The following is a 25,445-nucleotide window of genomic DNA, read 5'->3' as shown; positions in this document are numbered from 1 at the left end:
GGTCTTTAAAATTATGAAAGGTTTTGAAAGAGTGGATAAAGAGAGAATGTTTCCACTTGTGGGGAGGAGCATAACTAGAGGCCATCAATATAAGATAGTCACCAAGAAATCCAATAGGGAACTCAGAAGAAACTTCTTTACCCAAAGAGTGGTGAGAATGTGGAACTCACTACCACAGGGAGTGGTTGAAGCAAATAGTATAGATGCATTTAAAGGAAGGCTGGACAAGCATATGAGGGAGAAGGGACTAGAGGATTATGCTGATAGATTTAGATGAGGAAAGATGGGAGGAGGCTCGATTGGAGCTTGGACTGGATGGGCTGAATGGCCTGTTTCTGTGCCGTATATCCTATGTAATCCTATGTAGTATGAGCATGCTCAGTTCACTCTGGCCTATTAAACAAGCACCTGGACTAGCAACTCATCGTATCTCTGCCCTTCATTTGTTCTACCCACATATATTAAATTTTTGGTGACGAGGATGGGATCCCAAAGACATTTTTAGGGATCATGAAAGGACACAATGTCCAACCTTCGAGTGGAAAGGTTTAAGGTGAATTTGTAACACTTAAACTGTATTCTTTGCGATGCTTTACTGTTAATGCTGATGCAGAATCATCTGTGCTTCGCCTTCGCGTGTATGTATACCCAGCAACAACGGCGTTGATTCTCACAGGTACACAGGTAGAGTGCTGAGTCACTGCTCAACGGGATCAGGATAATCATGGCCACGCCATGAGGGATTCATTGGAAGCCTCGGCCTGTATGACCGAGCTCGCGAACTTTTCAGTTCTTACACTGAGCAGATGTAGATGTTTTATAAGGCTGATAACATTATTGAGACCGAAGGTGCAGATGGGAGTGTTCAAGCTCAAAATAAAGTAATTCGTGAACGTAAAAAAAAGTTTTTCTAACAGAGATTGGGCCAGATGTCTACGGAACATTGACAAACCATGTGATAAGCCATGTGATAATACACTGCAATACATACTTATAACCCTGTTTTTGAAATTATTCTTCCTTATATCTTCACCCTAGCTGGCTTCCTGCCTCCTCACTGCTGTCCCTCAGCAGAGGAGACCTATGTCAAAGGCTTCTCCATGTTCTTCCATATGCTTCCCTGTGTTCTTGTCTCTCTGGTTAGACCCCATTTAGAGTACTCCATTCAGTTCTGGGCACCACACCACAAGAAGGATATACTGGCCTTGGAGAGAGTGCAGCGAAGATTCACCAGACTGATACCTGGGATGGCAGGAATGACGTATGAAGAGAGATTGGGTCGATTGGGCTTATATTCGCTGGAGTTTAGAAGAATGAGAGGGGATCTCATTGAAACTTATAAAATTCTAACAAGACTGGACAGACTAGATGCAGGAAGGATGTTCCCGATGGCGGGGGAGTCCAGAACCAGGGGCCACAGTCTAAGGATAAGGGGTAAGCCATTTAGGACTGAGATGAGGAGGAATTTCTTCACCCAGAGAGTGGTGAACCTGTGGAATTCTCTACCACACAAGGCAGTTGAGGCCAACTTATTATATATATTCAAGAAGGAGTTAGATATATTTCTTAAGGCTAAAGGGATCAAGGGATATGTGGAGAAAGCAGGGACAGGGTACTGAATTTGGATGATCAGCCATGATCTCATTAAATGGCTGAACAGGTTTCGAGGGGCCGAATGGCCTACTCCTGCTCCTATCTTCTATGTTTCTATACTGGGGATAAAAGCGTTCAATTCTGAGGAAAAGTTGCATAGAATAGGCTTGTATTCTCTTGAATATAGAAGATTAAGGGGTGAACTAATCGAGGTGTTTAAGATGATTAAAGGATTTGATCGGGTGGATAGAGAGAAAGCATTTCCTCTGGTGGGGGGAGTCCAGAACAAGGGAGGCGTAACCTTACAATTAGAGCCAGGCCATTCAGGGGGTGATGTCAGGAAGCACTTCTTCACACAAAGGGTAGTGGAAATCTGGAACTCTGTCCCCCAAAAATGCTGTTGAGGCTGGGGGGTCAATTGAGAATTTCAAAACTGAGATTGATAGATTTTTGTCAGGTAAGGGTATTAAGGGTTACGGAACCAAGGCAGCTAGATGGAGTCAAGGTACAGATCAGCCATGAACTAATTGAATGGGGGAACAGGCCCGAGGGGCTGAATGGCCTGCTCCTGCTCCTATGTCCCTGTGTTCATTGCTGTCTATGGGATGTTACTGACACAGAGGGCAGGATTTTAACTCAGGTGCGGGATGGTGTCGTGTTATCCGCATTTCGTGTTATCCACCCGAATCTAAATGGCTGTGGGAGATTGATGCAATTTTAACTTAATTGTCCAATTGATTTCCAACGTGTGGGAACCCTTGGCAAATGGGTTTTTCATGACTGAAAGTCACCTCCGATGACGTCATTATTGCTGCTGCATTTAAGGTCAACAGCAAGCCTTGCTTCTTCTGCAGGCTTCCAAGCTTTCCCCATTTGGTGTAAGAGGGACCTGCAGGAAAGATGACAAGCGGGAGGCCCAGATCAGCTCCTCGTTTCGACGAGGTGGCCCTACAGGCATTGGTGGATGGGGCTAGGGCCAACAGGGAGGTCCTGTTCCCTTCATCAGGGAGGAAGAGGCCTCCCACTCAGACCAAGGCTGTGTGGATGCAGGTGGCTGAGGAGGTCAACTCCTTGGGAGTCACCCGCAGAACCTGGATACAGTGCCGGAAAAGATTTCATGACCTTCAGTGCACTGGAAAAGTGAGTATGAATTTCCCATTACCCTCAATCTGATCCCCATTGCCTTTCCTCACCAGCACTCAGCTTTAGCAATCTCTTCCTCCACATCCCACTTGACACTGACATCCATGCACTCTTACCCATTCCCTCTCTCTCTAAGCTCACATTCACATAACTATTTGACTATGCAGCCCTCACACTCCCTATCACTCTGATGCTATGGAAACAACTGACAACACACAGGGCGGGCCCTTGGTTTTGCCACCTCACTCCACCTTTGTCTCCTTCTAAGTATCTATGCGATGCAATCACTAAACTCACTCCTTCATTCTCACTCAACCTCCACTTGTCTCCCTCATTGCAGGAAAAGAGAGCTCACAACAAAGAGAGCGAGCCAGGGCAGGAGGAGGGGCAGCCTCAATAGTCCACCTGACCCCCTGGGAGCAGGCGGTACTCAAAATAGTGGGACTGGAGGATGATGCGCATGTGGGGGACGGACAGCCGGGTGCAACACAGCAAGCTGGTGACAGAAAAGTTTCCCATCTCTCTCTTTGACATTGCATGAGTCGCTGATAATGATTGTGAAGCTCTAACAGATGGACTTATTAGCATCTACAAAAAGCAATGTGCATGTAGCCTTGGCATCACATCTCTGACTCTTTCCTTTACTCCCCGACAGGACCATCACAAGCATCCTTCCCCCCTCGCCAGGAAGAAGAGGCTGAACAGCCAGGCTCCTCAGAGGAAGCTGCAACCTCTGCGGGTGCAGCGTCACCAGAAATCTGCGCACCCAGCACCAGCGCAGACACTCACACCTCGGTGGGACCTTCGGGACATAAAGTAGTGTTGTCACCTGGTGTATCACAGCTCACAAGTGAGCATCAGCAGATTGTGGAGACAGGGACAGCAGTGGAGAGTCCTAGTCGGAGGGCGCAGGATTCTGCCAGCTCGGCTCAGCAGCATGTCGACCCTCTGCCTCTGGGTCCATCCATGAGATCAGTGGTGATGGAACTCCAGGCGCAGATGCAGGAGTCTCTGGCAGGTTTTGTCTCTAGGGTCGCTGCGAGTGTGGAGCGAATGGAGGAGTCCATAGTGAACATGACCGGTGTCTTTGTGGAGTCATTGGCGCATGAACGCATCACCACGGAAAGGATGGCTACCTACGTGGAAAGGATGGCCACCGTAGAGGAGAGGATGGCTACGGTAGAGGAGAGGATGGCTATGGCCATGGAGGAGCTTAGTCACCAGGGTATGGAAAACATGGTCATTGTTCAGAATAGAATGACATCTCTTGAGGAGCAATGGGCATCTATTGAACAGAGAAACCAGACCTTCATGGAAGTCCTTCTGAGTAGGACTGCCATTGCAGATACGGGTCCCCATGGCCTCCCTGATGTGCAGCAAGGTGCTCTCCAGCCACTTGCAGGCGATGAGGGGGACCTGACCCATGAGAGGGAGGTTGGTGGCAGACCTCAAGGAAGTGGGGGCTCCTCTCCAAGCACTCACACTTCGATGCCACTGCAGAGCCCTCGGTCAGAACCCCATCGGAGTCCACACCCAAGTGAGATAGGCGTCTCAACCCCTGCACAGCCGCAAGAGCAGCAGACTGTTGACGAGCCCTCACAGGCTCACCATCCCAGAGGACGCCCACCAAAGGTGTCGAGACAGGAGCAGCAGCAAAGTGAGCAAGGGGCCTCCACATCTGCTGAAGCCACAGGGGAGGCACCACGTAGGAGCACGCGTAAGAGGAAAATTCTGCACAAATAGTCACAAGGGTAGTCACTTGGGTGCAAATTTGTGTTTACTGAAAAAATGCCATCACTTCGTTATTGTACATAAAATTTCTGATGGCAAATGTTGCAGTTGTATCGTCTGTCATTTCACTAGTGGGACTTCCACATTGAGGGCTTAGGCATAATTGCAACTGTCGGTATAGTGGTCAGAGTGATAGGAATCCTCTGGTTCTTGGCCATTGTCAATGCTCTGGTCAATGCGAGGCAAAAGTGTTTGATTGACTAGGCTAAGCAAATCTGGCCAGGATGAGTGCGTTCCTTGCATCCCGGGCAGCAATGTTCTCGCGTAATGCTGCCGCTGGTTGATGGGCCTCTGCAGGATGTTCGTTTTCGCACTCCTCCTCCTCCTCCTCCTCCTCATCTGAGGAGGATATGTGAGGAGCCACTTGGTCCTCAGGAATCTGCAAGCCACGACGCTGTGCCATGTTGTGAAGTGCACAGCAAACCACGATGATTCTGGAAACCCTGGCTGCTGAGTACTGCAGGGCTCCACCTGATCTATCCAGGCATCTGAAGTGCATTTTCAGCAAACCGATGGTTTGCTCGATTATGGCTCTGGTGGATATGTGGCTGGAGTTGTAGCTCTCCTCAGCTTCATTGGATGGCCTCCTCAACGGTGTTATTAGCCACGTCCTCAGGGGATAGCCCTTGTCTCCAAGTAGCCATCCGTTAGGTTGGTCTGGTGGACTGAATAGCAGAGGCACACTAGACTGGCGCAGTATGAAGGAGTCATGGCAACTGCCAGGGTACTTGGCACATACATGCAAAATTTCCTTCTTGTGGTCACACACCAGCTGAACGTTAAGGGAGTGGAAGCCCTTGCGGTTGACAAAAATACCTGGATTGTGATGGGGTGCCTTAAGGGCCACGTGTGCAGTCAACGACACCCTGCACCCTTGGAAAGCCTGCCAGATGAGATAATCCAACCGCTCGCGCCGTGACACTTGCTCGATCCTTGGTGAAATGGATGTGATTGTGCGCGAGGGCAAAGAGGGCATCGGTTACCTGCATGATGCAAGTGTGTGCGGCCGCCTGGGAGATGCCGCTGATGTCTGCTGCTGATCCCTGGAATGAGCCTGAGGCAAAAAAGTTGAGTGCGGTGGTGACTTTGACGGCCACTGGTAATGCTTGTCCACCTGGTCCTCTGGGCAGCAGGTCTTGCTGTAGCATTGCACAGATGTCACTCACTACCTCTTGCGAAAGTCGGAGCCGCCTTTGGCACTGCTGCTCAGACACGTTGAGGCAGCTGACCCTGTGTCTGTAGACCCTGTTTGGGGGGTATCTCCTGCGCCGACAGGCTTCCAGACGCTGGCCCCTTCTGGCCTGTGCAGCCTCAGGTGGGTGAGCAGCAGCCTGGCGCTCCTGCTGCTGGTGCTGCTTTTGTTCCTGGTTCTGCTGGTGCCGCGGCTGGTGCTCGAGCTCCTCTAATGCCCAGATGGGAAGGAAATAGATGGCTCCCATGCTTCTGGTATATGCCTCAGTTGAGGAAGCGCTGAGAGGGGTTTCCCCGAAGGTCACACTGAATATGGGTGTGAGGCTCCAACCTTCCACAGGTGTGGTTAAGCCTTCTAAAAGTTCCCCCAGACCTGAGACCACTAAGTCATGCCACCTGCAAATGATGGCTGATCAAATCTCCTCTTTAATGGTTGACCTGCAGTTGATAGTCAGCAATCCAATAGTGCTTCCGCCAGGTTTCACCGTCGTGTTTCCCACCAGGCGTGTTTCACGTGGGAAAAGGGTTAAAATTGCAAGGGCCTTTTAAAATAGGATTATAGAGGCCATTTAGTGCTTGTTAAGGGCCTTAACGACCAGTCCCGCCTGTTGGATGTGGGACGGAGTCGGGACCATCAGACACGCCTGAGTTAAAATTGCTCGGAGTCAGGAACAAGGCGGGGGGGGGGTCCCGCCCGCCAGTTTTTGCGATTTTAACCCCCCACACACCTCCAATCCTGCCTCCACGGCTCAATGAAAATCCTGCCCAGAATGTCTGCGGTATTTTGCTTACATAACAATAGGTCACTGCCCACCGAAAGTAACGGGTAAGTGCTGTGAAGTGTTTTGAAAATGAGATGATGTGTTGGTATAACTGACCAATATTTTCTCATTATAAAAGGTACTAAACCTGTTTTATTCATTGCCCGAATAATCGAAAACCTTCTCCGGCTTGTTTTTAAAGTTAGATGGCTCAGCTGAGTAAACAATTGCAGAAAAGGGCAAATCTATGGACCGTTCATTAACTGAGGGTGTGTTAGTGGGCCAGTGTAGTATCTGGAAGTACAGACTAGTCAATATTGCTTTTATTATGCTATACTAGATTATATAAATATTTGAAAATGGATATTCTTCTGTTCTGCACCTTCAATGATACATAGATTCAGGCACATTCATAAAAATCATAGAAATACCAATAATAGAAGTCTTTAAAATTATGAAAGGTTTTGATGGAATGGATACAGAGAGAATGTTTCCACTTGTGGGGAAGAGCATAACTAGAGGCCATCAATATAAGATAGTCAGCAAGAAATCCAATAGGGAATTCAGAAGAAACTTCTTTACCCAAAGAGTGGTGAGAATGTGGAACTCGCTATCACAGGGGGTGATTGAAGCGAATAGTATCGATGCATTTAAGGGGAGGCTGGACAAGCATATGAGGTTCATAGGAGACCTCCTAGGAAGATCGACCTATTGCTCACCTCTTGGCTGCAGCACCGTAGACTATATGATTACGGATTTGGACCCATCCTCTTTCAGAGCATTCACAGTCAAACCACAAACAACACTGTCAGATCACAGTCAAATTACTATGTATCTTAAAAAGACAGAAACAAACAACACAGAAACACAACCCAGTAAACTGTACAACACCAAAAAATCGTACAGATGGGCCAAAAACGACACGGAAAAATACCAGAAAGCAATTAGCAATGAATCAACTCAAGCTCTCTTGGACACCTTTCTGGATAACATATAAACTCACAATAAAGAAGGCATAAACCAGGCAGTGAATAACCTAAACAATATTTTTGATAATTTGGCAACAAGGTCAAACTTGAAAGCTCGCAAGAACAAACCCAAAACAAAAAACTATGAAAAATGGTTTGACCCAGATTGCCAAAACATGAGGAAAAAACTTCGAAAAATATCAAACCAAAAACACAGACATCCAGAAAACAAGGAATTACACCTTACTTATTGTCAGACACTAACACAATACAGAAACACACTCAGAACCAAAAAGAGCAATATATTAAGAATACACTCAGCTCCATTGAGGAATCCATTGATTCCAATTGTTTCTGGGACAACTGGAATACATTACACAAAAAACAACATGACGAATTGGCCATTCAAAATGGAGACACATGGGAAAACCACTTTGAAAAATTATACCAGAAAAACACACTAAGGCCAGAGCAACACCAAATATGCAAAAAACTGGAAAAGCTCGAAATGGCCATAAAAGATAACCAAAACCCGCTAGACTCCATAATAACAGAAAAAGAACTTTTTGAAAAACTCAAGGACCTGCGACCAGGAAAAGCTTGCGGGGCAGATGGCATACTAAGCGAGATGATTAAACACACAGACGATAAAATGAAACTGGCTATCCTAAAACTCTTCAACCTGGTTCTGAGTGTCGGTTACTTCCCTGATATCTGGAACAAAGGACTCATAACGCCCATATACAAAAGTGGGGACAAAGTCGACCCAAATAACTATCGAGGCATCTGTGTAAACAGTAACCTGGGGAAGGTATTCTGTAGTATCATAAACAAAAGACTTATAAACTTCCTTGAGGAGCACAATGTCTTGAGTAAAAGCCAAATTGGATTCCTGCCAAACTATAGAACATCAGATCATATCTTCACCCTACAGACCCTAATTGACAAACACGTTCATCAAAACAAAAGCAAAATCTACGCATGCTTTATAGATTTCCAGAAGGCTTTCGATTCCATCTGGCACGACGGTTTATTCCTGAAACTTATCGAAAGCGGGGTAGGGGGAAAAACATATGATGTAATTAAATCAATGTATACAAACAACAAATGTGCAGTTAAAATTGGAGACAAACAAACAAAATACTTCCCACAGGGGCGGGGGGTGACGCAGGGCTCACCAATCTCACCGACACTCTTTAATATTTACATAAATGAATTGGCAAAACTACTTGAACAATCTACAGCACCCGGCCTCACCCTATATGAATCCAAGGTTAAATTCCTCCTCTATGCAGACGACCTGGTTCTGCTGTCACCAACTAAGGAGGGTCTACAGCAGAACCTGGATCTGCTGGAGTCGTACTGCCAGATTTGGGCCCTGACAATAAATCCCAAAAAAAACAAAGTCCTTGTGTTCCAGCAAAGATCCAGACATCAGGGACCCAAAATAAATTTCACACTAGGAACAACCAAAATTGAACAAACCACTAACTACACATACTTGGGCTTAAAAATCAGTTCTACGGGAAATTTCAAACTGGCTGTGAATGAACTGAAAGAGAAAGCAAGAAGGGCTTTCTATGTCATTAAAAAATCAATCCAAATAGAAATCCCAATTAGCATTTGGCTCAAAATTTTCTAATCAGTAATTGAACCAATTGCACTCTATGGCAGTGAAGTGTGGAGACCGCTAACACAACAAGAATTTGCAAAATGGGACAAACACCCAATTGAGATCCTACATGCAGAATTCTGTAAAAGTATCCTCCGGACTCAAAGGAAAACCGTAAACAATGCATGCAGGGCAGAACTAGGCCAATACCCATTAATAATCACTATCCAAAAAAGAGCCACCAAATTTTGGAAACACCTAGAAATGAGCAACCCCCAATGCTATCATTACGAAGCCCTGAAATGCCAAGAGAGGACCATAAAGAAGAATACCCTCAGTCAACTAGTCCTGGGACTCAGTGAAGTAACTATTAACACTACTAACAATAACCAGCCCCAGGACAGTGACAGCGTAACACAAAGAATTCGAACCAACACAATCGTCGCTAAGCAAAAGGAAAAATATCTGTCATATTGGGCAGAAACAACAAAAACCCAAAGCAAACTCAATTGCTACTTGGCCCTAAACAGACAATACAACATGGCTGATTACCTGACCATGGTAAAGGATAGCAAACTGAGAAAAACCTTGACAATGTACAGACTTAGTGAACATAGCCTGGCGATCGAAAAAGGTAGACACAGGCAGACCCGGCTACCAAGAGAGGACAGGATATGCTCTCACTGCAGTCAGGGAGTGGTGGAGACAGAGATGCACTTCCTCACAGCTTGTAGAAAATATCAGGGCATAAGGGAGAATTTCTACCCAAAATTCACAAAAATATGCCCGGAATTCAGAAACTTGAAGGACGACCAAAAACTCCCGTACCTACTAGGGGAAGAGAGAAATTGTGTAACACTAGCGGCACACTATGTTACAGCTTGCCATAAACAGAGGGACAACCACTAAATATAAGAAAAGAGTATATATAAATTATATGAAAGTATATTTATACACTCAGGGATATATCTGTTTATACACTGTATGGATAGATCTGTATTTTTGTGTACAAACATGAATGTTTTTCGATGCTTTGGCAACATAAGATGTAACTTGTCATGCCAATAAAGCGATTTGAATTGAATTGAATTGAATTGAAATTGAGAAGGGAATAGAGGGTTTTGCTGACAGAGTTAGATGAGGAAAGACGGGAGGAGGCTCGAGTGGAGCATAAACGCCGGCATGGACTGGTTGGGCCGAATGGCCTGTTTCTGTGCCGTGTATCCGATGTAATCCGATGTAAATTTATGGCACAGAAGGAGGTTATTTGGCCCAACTTTGTTAAAACACAACTGTCAGAATTTTTGGTGCAATTCGAAATTGCCTCTAATGAGTGGAATTCTTCAGCTACAAGTTTCTGTACGAAATCGTTGCCCGTATATAGTGCCGTTAATGTAATAAAATCTCCCAGGTACTTCAGAGAGCATTGAGGAATGACGGGACAGGGATTAGGGTCAGTGGAAGGAAGGCACAATCCAAGAGATGCGTTCTGAGGAGTCTTTTGAAGGAAGGCAGATATTGGTAACAAGAAGGAAGAGTTTAGGGTAAGCGCTCAAGACTGAAGGGCCAGATGGCTTTTAATAACAACAACAACAACTTGTATTTACATAGCGCCTTTAATGTAGTAAAACGCCCCAAGGCGCTTCACAGGAGCGTCATCAGGCAAAATTTGACACTGAGCCACAAAAGGTGATATCAGGACAGATGACCAAAAGCATGGTCAAAGGGGTAGGTTTTAAGGAGCGTCTTAAAGGAGGAGGGAGAGGCAGAGAGGCGGAGAGGTTTAAGGAGGGAATTCCAGAGCTTGGGGCCCAGGCAGCTGAAGGTGGAGAGATTAAAGTCAGAGATGCGCAAGAGGCCAGAATTGGAGGAGTGCAGAGTTCTCGGAGGGTTGTAGAGCTGGAGGAGATTACCAAGATAGGAAAGGGCGAGGCCATGGAGGGATTTGAAGACAAGGATGGGAACTTAAAAATTGAGGTGTTGCCGGACCGGGAGCCAATGTAGGTCAGTGAGCACAGGGGTGATGGGTGAACGGGACTTGGTGCGGATCGTACAGTTGTGTCTAATTTGCTTGATCGATTTTACACTAGATATTTTTTTAATCGTTTTTGGTTCTTATGTAGGTGGCGTTGATACAAGCAAGTTATCTGGCTTTGGCCCATATGAGGTGTGACCATGGTGGGAAGGGTGGAAGTATTGTGAACGTGGCTTCCATGTCAGGTAAGAACAGAAGAATGTTACATTCCCACAGATTTTTAAAAATATAATTAACATTTTCTATCAAGAGAAATTAAAACAATATCAGTTGCACGGAGAGACCAGAGAAGCTGGGCTTGTTCTCCTTCGAGCAGAGAAGGTTAAGGGGAGATTTGATAGAGGTGTTCAAAATCATGAGGGGTTTTGATGGAGTAAATAAGGAGAAACTGTTTCCAGTGGCAGGAAGGTCGGTAACCAGAGGACACTGATCTAAGATAAATGGCAAAAGAGCCAGAAGGTGAGATGAGGAGAATTTCTCTTTACGCAGCAGATTGTTGTGATCTGGAATGCACTGCCTGAAAGGGCGGTGGAAGCAGATTTAATAGTAACTTTCAAAAGAGAATTGGATAAATACTTGACGGGCAAAAACACTTCAGCTGGTGGAGTGAGACTAATTGGAAAGCTCTTTCAACAAGCCGGCAGGGGCACAATGAACCAAATAGCCACCTTCTGTGCTGTAAGACTTTATGATTTTTTAACAAGTATGAAAAATATTTCACTCCGTGCCCTAACTCAGGTTGAAGGCACCAGTTATTACAACAAGAACAACAGCAGCTTAAAGTTGTACAACACTCGTCACACTCTTAACGCGTTTATGCCTACATATCAAAAGTGAATGCATTGTGGGGCACCTCAGGACAGCTACACAAGTGTCAAGCCGTTAGTATTAAGGGGTGCATGCCGCTTAGGCCTGGTAACTTTTCTACTTTTAATCCCATTAACTTTTTTTTTCGTAGTTTCAACTTGGCTCAGTGGTTGTACCCCCCACCTCTGAGTCAGAAGGTCACAGGTTCGTAGACCCACTGTGGGCTCAAACTCATAAGCTGGGCTGACACTGCAGCGCAGCACTGAGGGAGTGCTGCATTGTCAGAGGTGCCGTCTTTCAGATTAGACAGTAAAAAGTAGCAACACTGGTTAGCAAAGCCATAAAAAGCTGCAAAGTACTGGGGTTCATTTCCAAAGGGATAGAATTCAAAAGCTGAGAAGTTATGTTAAATTTGTAGAGGGCCTTGGTATATGGAGACAAGAACTGTACACAGTTCTCACCTCCATATTACAAAAAGGATATAGCATCACTGGAGAAAGTGCAAAAAAGATTTTACAAGTTTGATAACAGAACTGAGAGGGCACAACTATCAGAAAAAGCTGAACAGGCCGGGGCTCTTTTCTCAAGAAAAGAGAAGACCGAGGGGTGACCAGATAGAGGTCTTGAAAATTATGAAGGGGTTCACAGAATCACAGAAACCCCACCGTGCAGATAGAGGCCATTTCGGCCCATCGAGCCTGCACCGACACATATCCCACCCGATCCCCGTTCGATAGGTTAGATGTAGAGAAAATAATTCCACTTGTGGGGTGTCCAAAACTAAGGGCCATAAATATAAGATGGTCACTAATGAATCCAATAAGGAGTTCAGGAGAAACGTCTTTACTCAGCGAGTGGGGAGAATGTGGAACTCGCTATCACATGGAGTGGTTGAGGTGAATACCATAGTTGCATCTTAGGGAGAAAGGAATAGAAGGATATGTTGATAGGGTGAGATGAAGTAAATAGAATGGGAGGAGGACCATGTGGAACATAAACACCAGCATGTTTATGTGCTGTAAATTCTATGTAAACCATTTAAATCTTTTACATCTGCCTGTTCAGGTGGGTGTATAAGATTCCATGGCACTTTTTCCACAGAAGAGCAATACGTTTTCCTGTTGTCCTCAAAAGCATTCTTCCCACAACCAGTACCACCAAAGCAAGTCATCCTTCACATCACTGTTGGTGGGATCTTGCTGTGTATCAATTGACCGCTGCATTTGTCTTCAAAGCGACACTGGCTGAACATCAAAAGTCATTGTTTGGCTGCAAAGGGCTTTGGGAATTCTGAAAGGGTCATGAAAAGTGCGATAAGAATGGAAGCTTTTTCTTTTCCTTTACAATAGTTATCTCCAACAGTGACTCTTCCATACCATACTAAGGTACTCATCCTGTCCCACTTTTAACCTATTGAGACTGCCATTGCAACAGTCTCAAGTACAAGTTGACCCCTTTGTCTGAAAGTGGTCCCACCCCTTTTTAAAACAATCCTTTTCCTTCTTATGTGCTTGGAAAAGCCCTTGCTGTTTTCCTTTAGGTTGGCCCCAGACTTCCCCTTAGCCGTCTTAATCTTTTCTACTTCCTAATCTCCCTCTTCTGCTCCCCTTCCAAACATGCGGGATTTTTTTCGAGCAGCGCTACACTTTATAACGCAGAAACAAAAAAAAAACAAATTTCTTATCGAAAAGGAGGGGGTAAGTTTTAAACAGATATTATGCAGGTTCCCACAATAATATTACACAATACAAACTGAAGATGTTGGATCTGTGTGATTTTTTGTAGTGTATCACTTTATTTCATAGAATGTTACATTTTATACAGTGAAACCTGTAAATTACGGACACCTTAGAGACTTGCCTCAGCTGTCCTTTTTTTTGCAGGTGTCCTTATTTTTGAAATGGTCACTGTATGTAATGTAAAATAAATTCAGTCGAAGGGCGGGTTCTTTATGCAGCATCCATAGCAGCAGAGAAAGCGCTCTATCCCCTGGGGTGGAGCCCGGCACGTTTTCGATCCCAGAGATAGAGCGGTTTCTCTGCCGCTATGGATGCTGGATAAAGAGCGTCCCCCCGATTCCACAAAAGCCGTTTCTTTCACGAAACCCGCTGCTGCCTCGCGCTGACCTGCAGATGCTGACCTCACGAGAATTTAGGGGGCGAGCTGAAAGGAGAAACGGCACTGATCCCGACTCAGTGAAAGTTCCTGTTACAGCAGCTTTGCAACAGGCTGTGTCCCGTGATTTACCTTGGAACCTATACTCATTGGCATTTAGAAGAATGGGAGGTGATCTTATTATTGAAATATAGAAGATACTGAGGGGGCTCGACAGGGTAGATGCAGAGAGGGTGTTTCCCCTAAATCTAGAACGCAGGGGCACAGTTTCAGAATAAAGGGTCGCCCTTTTAGAACTGAGACCAGGAGGAATTTCTTCTCTCAGAGGGTCGTAAATCTGTGGAATTCTCTGCCCCAGAGAGCCGTGGAGGCTGGGTCATTAAATACATTTAAGGTGGAGATAGACAGATTTTTGCAAGTGAAGGGTTATGGGGAGCAGGCAGGGAAGTGGCTTTGAGTCCAAGATCAGCCATGATCTTATTGAATGGCGGAGCAGGCTCGAGGGGCCAAGTGGCCTACTCCTGCTCCTAATTCTTATGCTCTTATGTTCTTAAAAGGGCTTGGTGCATTGAAGTCTGGCCCATAGTTTGGAATTTGCGAGTGTCCGTGGTTTCAGAGTGCCTCTTGTTTATTTTACTATGTCAGTTATTTGGGTCTCTCAATATGGGTCCATATTTTGCAGGTGTCTGTTTTTCAAGAGTGTCTGTCTATACAGACTTCACTGTATATCGTGTATATAGCAAAAGCAAATAAGAAATCTAAAGGTTGGTTCAGATGATGAAGGGTCTTTCTTTTCATTTGATCTCATCCTTTCGGAATACCGTCTTTCCATTACAGCAGCCAACTTTTTCTTAAATTAATCCAATGTTCCAGGCTCATTCCTGACTCCCATTCCAGCTGTCGCTCACCCTCTATTTAAAGACATGTCCCCTGGCATTGGTCCTAAACTTGCCCTTTATAAACCTGCATCTGTACACTGCAAGAACACTGGGTTTCAGTATTTTGATAAATATGGTGGTGTGGTGGTTATGTTACCAGTCTGATAATCCAAAGAATGCGAGTTCAAGTCGCAGCTTGAGAATTTGAGTTCAGTTTTTTTTTAAATCTGGAAATATAAAAAAGGCTGGTAGCAGCAAAAGTGGTCATAAAGCTGTCGGATTGTAGTTGCAAAATCCAACTGATTCACTAATGCCTTTTAGGGAAGGAAACCTGCCATCCTTTGCCGGTCTGACCTACATGCGGCTCCAGTCCCACATCAACAAGGGCCTAGCAAGCCACTCAGCTGTACTAAATGGGCAACTCGGAATGGTCAATAAATGAGGGATTTGCCAATGTCGCCCACCTCCTGAGAATGAAAAAAAATCATGCCAATAAACTAGAAATATCCTTAACTCCCTCACTTATCTCCTCACTAAAAGAACATGTGGGGTGGGGGGTAAATTGACTCGCGCCCCCTTTGGGCCGATAACTACTTTTAGCGCCCCGAAAAAGTTAGCGTCCCTGCTCCCGAAATTCAATGGTAGCGCCCCAAGAAGGAGCCGGGGTGCTACTGGAAGTGCTCCCCCTCCCTCTTGGGGCGCTCCCATTGAATAGCGCGGCACTACGTGCAGCAGCACCACGCACATCGGCACTTAGCGCCGCAGGCCTTCCTCCCCTGATTAACCGGGAGGGGCCTAGCGCAGCGCGCACCGGGGCCCTGATGGACCACCGGGGAGCGGGGTGCCGGCAAAAGAGCCCGTCACTCGAGAGGAGTGCCGGGCTGACCGATTGCGGCCGGCACCCTGCCTGAGGAGGCCAGAGGGGGCAAGTGCTGGCAGGTAGCCAAAAAAAATAGCCGCCCGGCACCTGCCCTTTAATTTGGGCCCCACTGGCTGCAAAAACACCCCCCCTGACCCTGTCGGACATAGCAAAGTTTGCGGCCAGAGCGCGAGCGGGGTGCTGCTCACACCGATGACATCATCGGCAGAGTCGCAGCGCTGCGGGGCACTACCGGCTACCGCCGCCACTAATGATGCCTACAATTGTCTCATCAAGCTGTCTTGCATCATCCAGTTTGGATTGAATTTGGATTTACCTCACCAACACTTAATTGAGATTCCCACAAGCTAATGAGTGAATTAATTAACCCTTTCTGGCCTAATCATCAAAGAAGAGGTCAGACAACAAGTCGTGCACTAACAACTATTTATTGACGACAATTTTCACTGCTTATGTTTGAATTTTGAATATACAAACAATTAATAGGTAGAATTAGTTGTAGACAGTCAGCCAGCAGTTTGAGTAACACATAATGACACCATTAGAATGACACCAATCTTGTTTGATAATGCTTCAATGAAGCGCCTTGGGGCATTTTACTAAGTTAAAGGCATTATCTAAATGCAAGTTGTTGTTGTTAGATGGCCAGTCTATTGAATAGATTAGAGTCTATGTGCTAGTGATTAGAAACATTTTCAGAGCTAATAAGACCTTGTCCTTGTGAGCGGCGTGGTTGAGTCAATCTTCTTCCTCCCCAGGGACGTTGGCGTTCTGGAACGTCAAGACAATGAGTCCCTTCGGTGGCGGGGTTATTTGTTCCACTCAAATCCTCTGTTCCACCTGAACCCACTTTATGCTCGAGTGGCATAAATGCAAGTTCTTTCTCTCCTTCTACATCCGCTAGGTAAAGATTACTACAGAAGAAGGCTAGAAAAAACATAAATAATCTTCTTCTAACTAACAAGAAGGCCCACATCTAATGAAGACAAAGAGAGAATTTTCTGACAGGTGTGCTAATCACCCTCTTATAGACCTGAAATTCAAAGAAATACCCTTTTCACAGAATCACAGAAACCCCACAGTGCAGATAGAGGCCATTTCGGCCCATCGAGCCTGCACCGACACATATCCCACCCGATCCCCGTAACCCCTACACCAACACATATCCCACCCTATCCCCGTAACTTTTCTATCTAATTGGCCAATCTGGGTGACACATGCGGCAGAAAGGTTCCTATCTCTGGTGTCAATCACTTCTACCAGTCAGCAAGTGTTCCAGAAGATGTCAAGATAATGAGGCATGGATACCTAGACAGGCCAGGTCTATTTGCTTCTCAGTCTCTTCTTTAACTACCGCATAGAACCAGATAGGGCAAGACACATTCATATCACGCCTTAGGAGCGATCTCTGGGCCTGTGCCATTCAAATGAGCTGGAAATTTGAAGCGTGACTAATTAAATTTCTAGAGCGGGGCGACAACAGGAAGCAGCGCCAACCTGCCTTTTTCACTGCAGCCAATCACTGGGCTGACTGTTTCACAATTGAAGAGTACTCCGCCATGAGATATTCTTTCTGTGTTCTTCCTAGATGAGGCCAAATTATTATACCTTGCAAAGCGAGAGCGAGCCAGAGTCAGAAATATTTTAGGAGCCACTACATGAACAGGAACCGACGGGTTTGCATCTGCTGTCAACGTCTCTTCCAGAATTTCAACAACAACAACTTGTATTTATATAGCGCCTTTAACATAGTGACACGTCCCAAGGCCCTGCCAAGCAGTATTATAAATCAAAAAATTTGACGCCGAGACACGTAAGGAGAAATTAGGGCAGATTTCCTCCAGCGTGACCCCAGTTGATGCTCACAGGATGCCGCATCAGTCTCTGACGTAGGATCATATGAATTGCTAGATGGAAAAAGACCAAGGTCCATTTAGTTCGCCTTCTATCATCCTGGCAGTTGCGTGATACATCGATAATGGAGTTGTTGACTAATCTTGGCAATCAATCTTGATCAATTTGTCTACAAAAGACCCAGACATGATGCGATGAAACCCCCGAGTGGTGGAGAGCTTTGGGAACCATAGGTTCAAAGTCAACAACAGCAACACCTTGCACTTATGCAGCACCTTTAACATAATTAAACATCCCAAGGTGCGATTATCAGACAAAATTTGACACCGATAAGGCCACGTAAGGGGATATTAGGACAGCTGACCAAAAGGTTGGTCAAACAGGTAGATTTTAAGGAGGGTCTTAAAGGAGGAGAGAGAGGTGGAGAGGCTTAGGGAGGGAATTCCAGAGCTTAGGATCTAGACAGCTGAAGGCTCGGCCGCCAATGGTGGGGACGAAGAAAATTGGGGATGTGCAAGTCACCCGTTCCTCCCAAGCACGCTGCACTTACCCCGTCATGTCTCAAATTGCTCATGTAGTGTATCCCAAAATTTTATTTTCTGACAGTTACTAAGGTCCAGCCTACTTTTCATTAATTCAAAAAGGGTTAATATCAGAGCTGTTGGAGAATGATCATTGACTCCGGAGGGATTGGTTCATTATTTTCTTGCGCATTGCGCAGCTGTGGTGATCCGTGACTCCTATTTGCATTTTTAGCCCAAACACCTCGATAATTGAAAATGCGTTACATACACTTCTCTTCTTGGCCAAACACTAGGTGAAGCCAAGCAGCACACTGGAATATAAATTGCGCGCAGCATACTGAAGTTGACATAATGCACTTTTTTCCCTTCCAGGCACGAGCAAACAGCAACAGAAGCAAAAACAATCAAATACATATTTTAAGTTTTCCCTTATAAGTGGTAGCATGCCCTATTGTTAGGCTAACTGGTATATTTTTCTGATCCAATTTTTTATGCTCTTTCGTTTTTGTATTTTTAAAGCTCCCTCCCAGCCATTGTGTACAGCACTACAGTATATTAGAACATAGAAAACATAGAACATAGAAAACATAGAAAAATAGGAGCAGGTGTAGGCCATTCAACCCTTTGAGCCTGCTCCACCATTCAATATGATCATGGCTGATCCTCTATCTCAATACCATATTCCTGCTCTCTCCCCATACCCCTTGATGCCTTTTGTGTCTAGAAATCTATCCATCTCCTTCTTAAATATATTCAGTGAATTGGCCTCCACAGTCTTCTGTGGTAGAGGATTCCACAGGTTCACCACCCTCTGAGCGAAGAAATTTCTCCACATCTCAGTCCCAAATGTCCTACCCCGTATCCTGAGACTGTGACCCCTCATTCTAGACCCCTCAGCCAGGGGAAACATCCTCCCTGCATCCAGTCTGTCTAGCCCTGTCAGAATTTTATACGTTTTAATGAGATCCCCTCTCATTCTTCAAAACTCTAGTGAATACAGGCCTAGTCGACCCAATCTCTCCTCATACGACAGTCCTGCCATCCCAGGAATCAGCCTGGTGAACCTTCACTGCGCTCCCTCTACGGCAAGTATATCCTTTCTTAGGTAAGGAGACCAAAACTGCACACAGTACTCCAGGTGTGGTCTCACCAAGGCCCTGTATAACTGTAGTAAGGCATCTTTGCTCCTGTACTCAAATCCTTTTGCAATGAAGGCCAACATACCATTTGCCTTCCTATCTGCTTGCTGCAGCTGCATGTTTGCTTTCAGTGACTGGTGTACAAGGACACCCAGGTCCCTTTGTACATCAACATTTCCCAATCTATCACCATTTAAATAATACTCTGCATTTCTGTTTTTCCTACCGAAGTGGATAATTTCACATTTATCCACGTTATACTGCATCTGCCATGTATTTGCCCACTCACTCAACTTGTCTAAATCGCCTTGAAGCCTCTGTATCCTCCTCACAACTCACAATCCCACCTAGCTTCATGTCGTCAGTAAACTTGGAAATATTACATTTGGTTCCTTCATCCAAATCATTGCTATATATTATTTCAGAGAATGCTGCAATAATATATACCCCAAGGAACCGATCTGCTGATAGCCTGGCTGGTAAATTCCTCAAACATTTAGTCTTCTAAGACCAGATTTTAGCCCAGCCTGCTCTGTGCAAACAGGGCTGATGAATAGTTAAAATGACAGTGGGGGGAAGGGTTCATGCAGTGTTCCACACTCCAACAAAACCTCTGTGCAAATATATTTCTTGTAAACCTTTCTCCTCGCTCTCATAGCGGCAACTTTAATATTAAATCAATAACTCTTCATCACTGATTCCCTAGCAAATGGCAGACACATGTGATTCTCCAACTTTTTCTAAGAATAGATATATATAGGGTATTGTAGCATAGTGCTTATGTTACTGGACTAGTAATCAAGAGGCCTGGACTAATGATCCGGAGACATGAGTTAAAATCCCACCACGGCAGCTGGGGAATTTAAATTCAATTAATTAAATAAATCTGGAATTAAAAAACTTGTATCAGCAATGGTGAGCTTGAAACTATCAGATTGTTGTAAAAACCCATCTGGTTCACTAATGTCCTTTAGGGAAGGAAACCTGCCGTCCTTACCCGGTCTGCTGGCCTATAGGTGACTCCAGACCCACAGCAATGTGGTTGACTCTTAACTGCCCTCTGAAATGGCCGAGCAAGCCACTTATTCAAGAAGGTGGTTCACCATCACCTACGAGGTCAATTAGGGATGGGCAATAAATGCCGGCCACAAAGTCCCACATGGGAGACTGGTCAAGAAGGTAAGAGCCCATGGGATCCAGGGCAATTTGGCACATTGGATCCAAAATTGGCTTAGTGGCAGGAGGCAGAGGTTGATGGTCGAAGGTTGTTTTTGTGACTGGAAGCCTGAGTCCAATGGTGTACCGCAGGGATCGGTGCTGGGTCCTTTGCTGTTTGTAGTGTACATTAATGATTTAGATATGAATGTAGGAGGTATGATCAGTAAGTTTGCAGATGACACGAAAATTGGTGGAGTGGTAAATAGTGAGGAGGGAAGCCTCAGGCTACAGGACGATATAGACGGGTTGGTTAGATGGGCAGAACAGTGGCAAATGGATTTTGGGAGGACTAACAAGGCAAGGAAATACACAATGAATAGTACGACCCTAGGAAGGACAGAGGATCAGAGGGACCTTGGTGTGCATGTACAAAGATCCCTGAAGGCAGCAGGACAGGTAGATAAGGTGGTTAAAAAGGCATATGGGATACTTGCCTTCATTAGCTGAGGCATAGAATATAAGAGCAGGGAGGTTATGATGGAGCTGTACAAAACACTAGTTAGACCACAGCTGGAATACTGTGTGCAGTTCTGGTCGCCACACTATAGGAAGGATGTGATTGCATTGGAGAGGGTGCAGAGGAGATTCACCAGGATGTTACCTGGGCTGGAGTGCTTCAGCTATGAAGAGAGACTGGACAGGTTGGGGTTATTTTCCTTAGAGCAGAGAAGGCTGAGGGGGGACCTGATTGAGGTGTACAAAATTATGAGGGGCATAGATAGCGTAGTAGAAAGGAACTTTTCCCCTTAGTAGAGGGGTCAATAACCAGGGGGCACAGTTTCAAGGTAAGGGGCAGGAGGTTTAGAGGGGATTTGAGGAAAAACTTCTTCACCCAGAGAGTGGTTGGAATCTGGAACTCACTGCCTGAAAGGGTGGTAGAGGCAGGAACCCTCACAACATTCAAGAAGCATTTAGATGAGCACTTGAAATGCCATAGCATACAAGGCTACGGACCAAGTGCTGGAAAATGGGATTAGAATAGACAGGGCTTGATGGCCAGTGCGGCCACGATGGGCCAAAGGGCCTCTTTCTGTGCTGTATAACTCTATGACTCTATGACTATGACTCTATATGTGAGTATATACAGTAAGTGATCCTATAATTCCATCATTTTTATCAATAGATCTAAAGAGAAATGGGTACACAGAACCCCGTGACTGCAGGGGCTGTTTCTGATGTTACTTTGCTTCTCTAAAATGTATATCAATTTTTTCAGTTCAATTTTTTATTTCAGCCTCCTTGAGATAAAAGCCAACATTCCATTGGCCTATTTGATTACTCCTGTACAGCTCCAATCTCTCACCGTTAAGAAATGCAGAAGCATGTTGACAAGGTACTTGTGGGACATGAGGCAAATGTAGTGAGTGCTGCATGGTCTGTACCTGGAGATCGCAGTGATCCCCTGGTGATTTAACCAGTCCGGGCTAGTCCGGTCCGGTTCCCTCTGATGTGCCTTAATCTTAATTACTGCTACCTGTTGGGGTTTGTCGCTAGCTTCTAGGAGGGCTTCTATCCTCAGCTGGTGTTTTATGGGATTGCCTCCCGTAGTAATGAATCCCCTCCTACCCCATGCAGTCATATAATCGTGGACCACCCCAAAGGCATACCTACTATCTGTGTAAATGTTCACGATTTTATTCTCTGACAACTCTAGTGCCCTGGTGAGAGCCACTAGCTCTGCCACTTGGGCCGATAGGCCTCCATCAATCCGTCCTGACTCTACGGTTTTTAATTCGCCATTAACCACCGCCCACCCCATTCGGGGCAGCCCATCTATATACTTGCGTGAACCATCTACGTACAACGTCTCTTCCGCTGTCGCTAAAGGGGTGTCTTTTATCCTATCTTCTTCCAGGTTCATATCTACGTCCCCACAGTTGTGGGGCTCCCCAGTTCCCAGTATTCCTTCTGCCGGGTTCTCCCCCATGTCTCTAACAATGGTTACTGCTTTACTCGGAGGGAGGAGGACGGCCTCCCACTTGGCACGTCTCATGTTCGAGATGGATCTTAATTTCCCGGTATTCAGCATCTCTACCAGAGTGTGTTTAGTGTGCAATATAATGTTTCCTGTCATTACTATCGGCTCACTAACCTTTACTGCCCAAGCCACACAATCCAATGCAGCTATGCACCGGGAGAGCCCTGTGACTACCGATCCCTCTGCTGTGGAATAGTAGGCGACGGGCCTTCTTTTATCCCCATGATCCTGTGTGACTACTGCTGTGTAAAACCCTTCTTCATTGTTGCAATGTATGTGGAAGTCCTTACTCATATCTGGCAGTCCTAGCCCTGGGGCTGATACTAGCTCAGACTTTAGTTTGTGTATAAGCTTCCTCTTGTTCCGGTCCCCAATCTATCGGTTCCAACGCGGGTTTACCCCCCTTTCACTAATCTTTGTATAGGTTCTGCTAATTTAGCGAACCCCGGGATAAAATTTCTACTGTAATTAAAGAGCCCCAGTACCTTCCTAACTCCGCGTACTGTTACGGGTCTCGGCATGCCCTGGACAGCATGTTTCCTGTCCTGTGGCATTTCTTTAAGTCCTTGGGAGATTAGATGTCCCAGGTATAGGACCTGAGTTTTTCCTATCTGTGCTTTTTTAGGGCTTACCTTGAGGCCAGCCGTCTCTAGGGCCCTTAGTACTAAATATAGGGTTGCCAGATGGTCTGCCTTCGTTTCCGAGGCTATTAGTATGTCGTTGACGTACTGCAAAATAGTGCTTCCTTTAGGTACTTCTATCTGTTTTAGGATATCACTCATGACGCGGTGAAAAATAGCTGGGCTATTATGGAATCCCTGTGGCAATCGGGTCCACGTATATTGTTTATCCCCTACTGTGAATGCAAATTTCTCTTGTGATTCCGGATCTAATGGGAGTGCCCAGAATCTGTTAGCTATGTCTAAAACGGTGAATATCTTCTGTTCAGGGGATAGCCCATTCAAAATTGTTGAGGGACTGGCAACGATGGGGTGTAATTTAGGAGTGACCTTGTTGAGGGCCGTGTAGTCTATAGTCAACCTATAGCTCCCATCAGGTTTCTCTACTGGCCATGTGGGGGAATTAGTAGTGCTCGTGGTTTCCCTCAGGATACCCCTTTCTACTAGCCCCTTCACTATGTCCACGACTGCCTTCCTGGCCTCCGCCTTTATTGGGTACTGGCGGTGTGGCTTGTGTTCTGGTCCGGGAATCTTAATAGGGTCGATATTAGCTTTTCCTGTATCTAACTTTGTTACAGCCCATACCCCAATCACGGAATCACAAATGGCTCCGTATCCTCCCTGTTAAGTCCGTAAATGATTGAGACACGGACTAGCAGGAGAGAAACAAACAAGTCTTTACTGGTAAAAGGCATAAACGAAACTAACCAACAGAGGCTCTCTAGCGCCTTTTATGGTGGTTAGGGTGGTCACTGCCGGTATTGCAGTCTGAGACCAGTTATTCTCTTAAAGGTACATACACAACAATTCCTCCCCTTTTAGATAAACAGTACATAACATTCATTTAACACTAATGATAACGAATTACAATCACAATTACTGTTGCTAGATACATTGGTTAAGTTTAAGCAATTATAAGTTCAGTCTTTGAGGAGGCTTCCTGATTCTGTCTGGATAACGCCTCTTTGGAGTATCAGGTTCTTTTGGCAATGTTGAGTCGAAATCAATGTCGTTGTTTGGTTCATCTGCTTCCAATATTACCGGTTCTGCGGTAGCTGCAATTGGAATGTCGATTTCATTACCAGGTGTATCAGATCGTGGTGTGGAGTTGATGTTTTCCAGTGACTCTAGAACCTGGTCAGCATGGCGTCTTACAATGCTCTCCCCAACGTCCACGGTATACATGAGAGGTCCTTGTCATGTACAAATTGTTCCTGGCTGCCATTTCTCAATGCGGTAGTCCCGGGCCAAAACTGGTTGACCTATCTTAAAACTCCTGGTCGGCCTTTCATTCATATTCTGAAACTGCCTGTTCTCCACAGCTCTTCGGACGTTTGGCTTAACCAAATCCAAGCAGCATCGTAGTCTTCGATTGAAGAACATCATGGCTGGAGTTTGGTTGGTAACCGCATGTGTCGCATTCCGGTAGGCAAACAAGAAGTTGTCCACCTTGTGTTGTAGGGGTATATCTTCATTACACATTGCCTTGATAGCCTTCTTGAATGTTTGGACAAACCTCTCGGCCAATCCATTAGTGGCTGGATGATATGGGGCAGATGTGTAATGCTTAACACCATTGTTCTTTAAGAACCTCCGGAGTGGAATAACTCCATTGGATCCACTGCAAGGTCTTCTTCTTCCACCGTCGGCAACGGTAGACGTGACAATCCATCAGCATTTCCATGCTGTTTAGTTCCCCTGTACTCGATGTCATATTGGTGTGCCCCTAGGAAAAGTGACCATCTCCGCAGCCGTTGTGCTGTCATTATCGGTACGCCCTTCTGAGGGTTGAAAATGGAGACAAGAGGTTGATGATCAGTTAGTAGAGTAAATTTTTGACCGTGCAGATAGTGATTGAACTTCTTCACCCCCCACACTAGGCTGAGGGCCTCTCTGTCAATCTGGGCGTAGTTACGCTCGGCAGAAGTTAACGAGCGTGACGCAAAAGCTATCGGCCTCTCCAAACCATCAAGGAATTTATGTGACAGTACCACCCCAGTGCCGTAGGGAGATGCATCACACGCCAGCCTGATTGGCAGTGCTGGGTTGTAGTGAGCCAATACTTCCTTCGAAGTGATTAAGTCCTTACTCTTTTGAAAAGCACGTTTACAATCATCGCTCCATTTCCATGCTATCCCCGTTCGTTGCAGGGCGTTCAGTGGATGCAGAATTGTCGACAAATTTGGCAAGAACTTATGATAGTAATTCACCAACCCGAGGAATGACCTCAGTTGCGACACATTTTCAGGCGCTGGGGCCTTAACAACCACTTCAATTT

At 45.6% G+C, this 25,445-nt stretch overlaps 1 protein-coding gene across 1 annotated transcript in view; it reads left to right on the top strand.

Annotated features, from left to right (window-relative positions):
* Positions 1-25,445, top strand: part of LOC147124027 (15-hydroxyprostaglandin dehydrogenase [NAD(+)]-like) — a 164,771-nt gene that overhangs the window by 78,821 nt on the left and 60,505 nt on the right. Inside the window, exon 4 of the mRNA XM_085977731.1 lies at positions 11,183-11,279. Coding sequence (XP_085833857.1) covers positions 11,183-11,279 — 97 coding nt within the window. The remainder of the gene's footprint in view (positions 1-11,182; positions 11,280-25,445) is intronic.

The sequence above is a fragment of the Somniosus microcephalus genome, chromosome 1 (assembly GCF_052327205.1).
Source record: "Somniosus microcephalus isolate GS21.2 chromosome 1, FLI_Smic_1.0, whole genome shotgun sequence".
NCBI classification, from domain to species: Eukaryota; Metazoa; Chordata; class Chondrichthyes; order Squaliformes; family Somniosidae; genus Somniosus; species Somniosus microcephalus.
The sequence above is the reverse complement of the archived record's forward strand: the minus strand, read 5'-3'. Positions and strand labels throughout refer to the sequence as shown.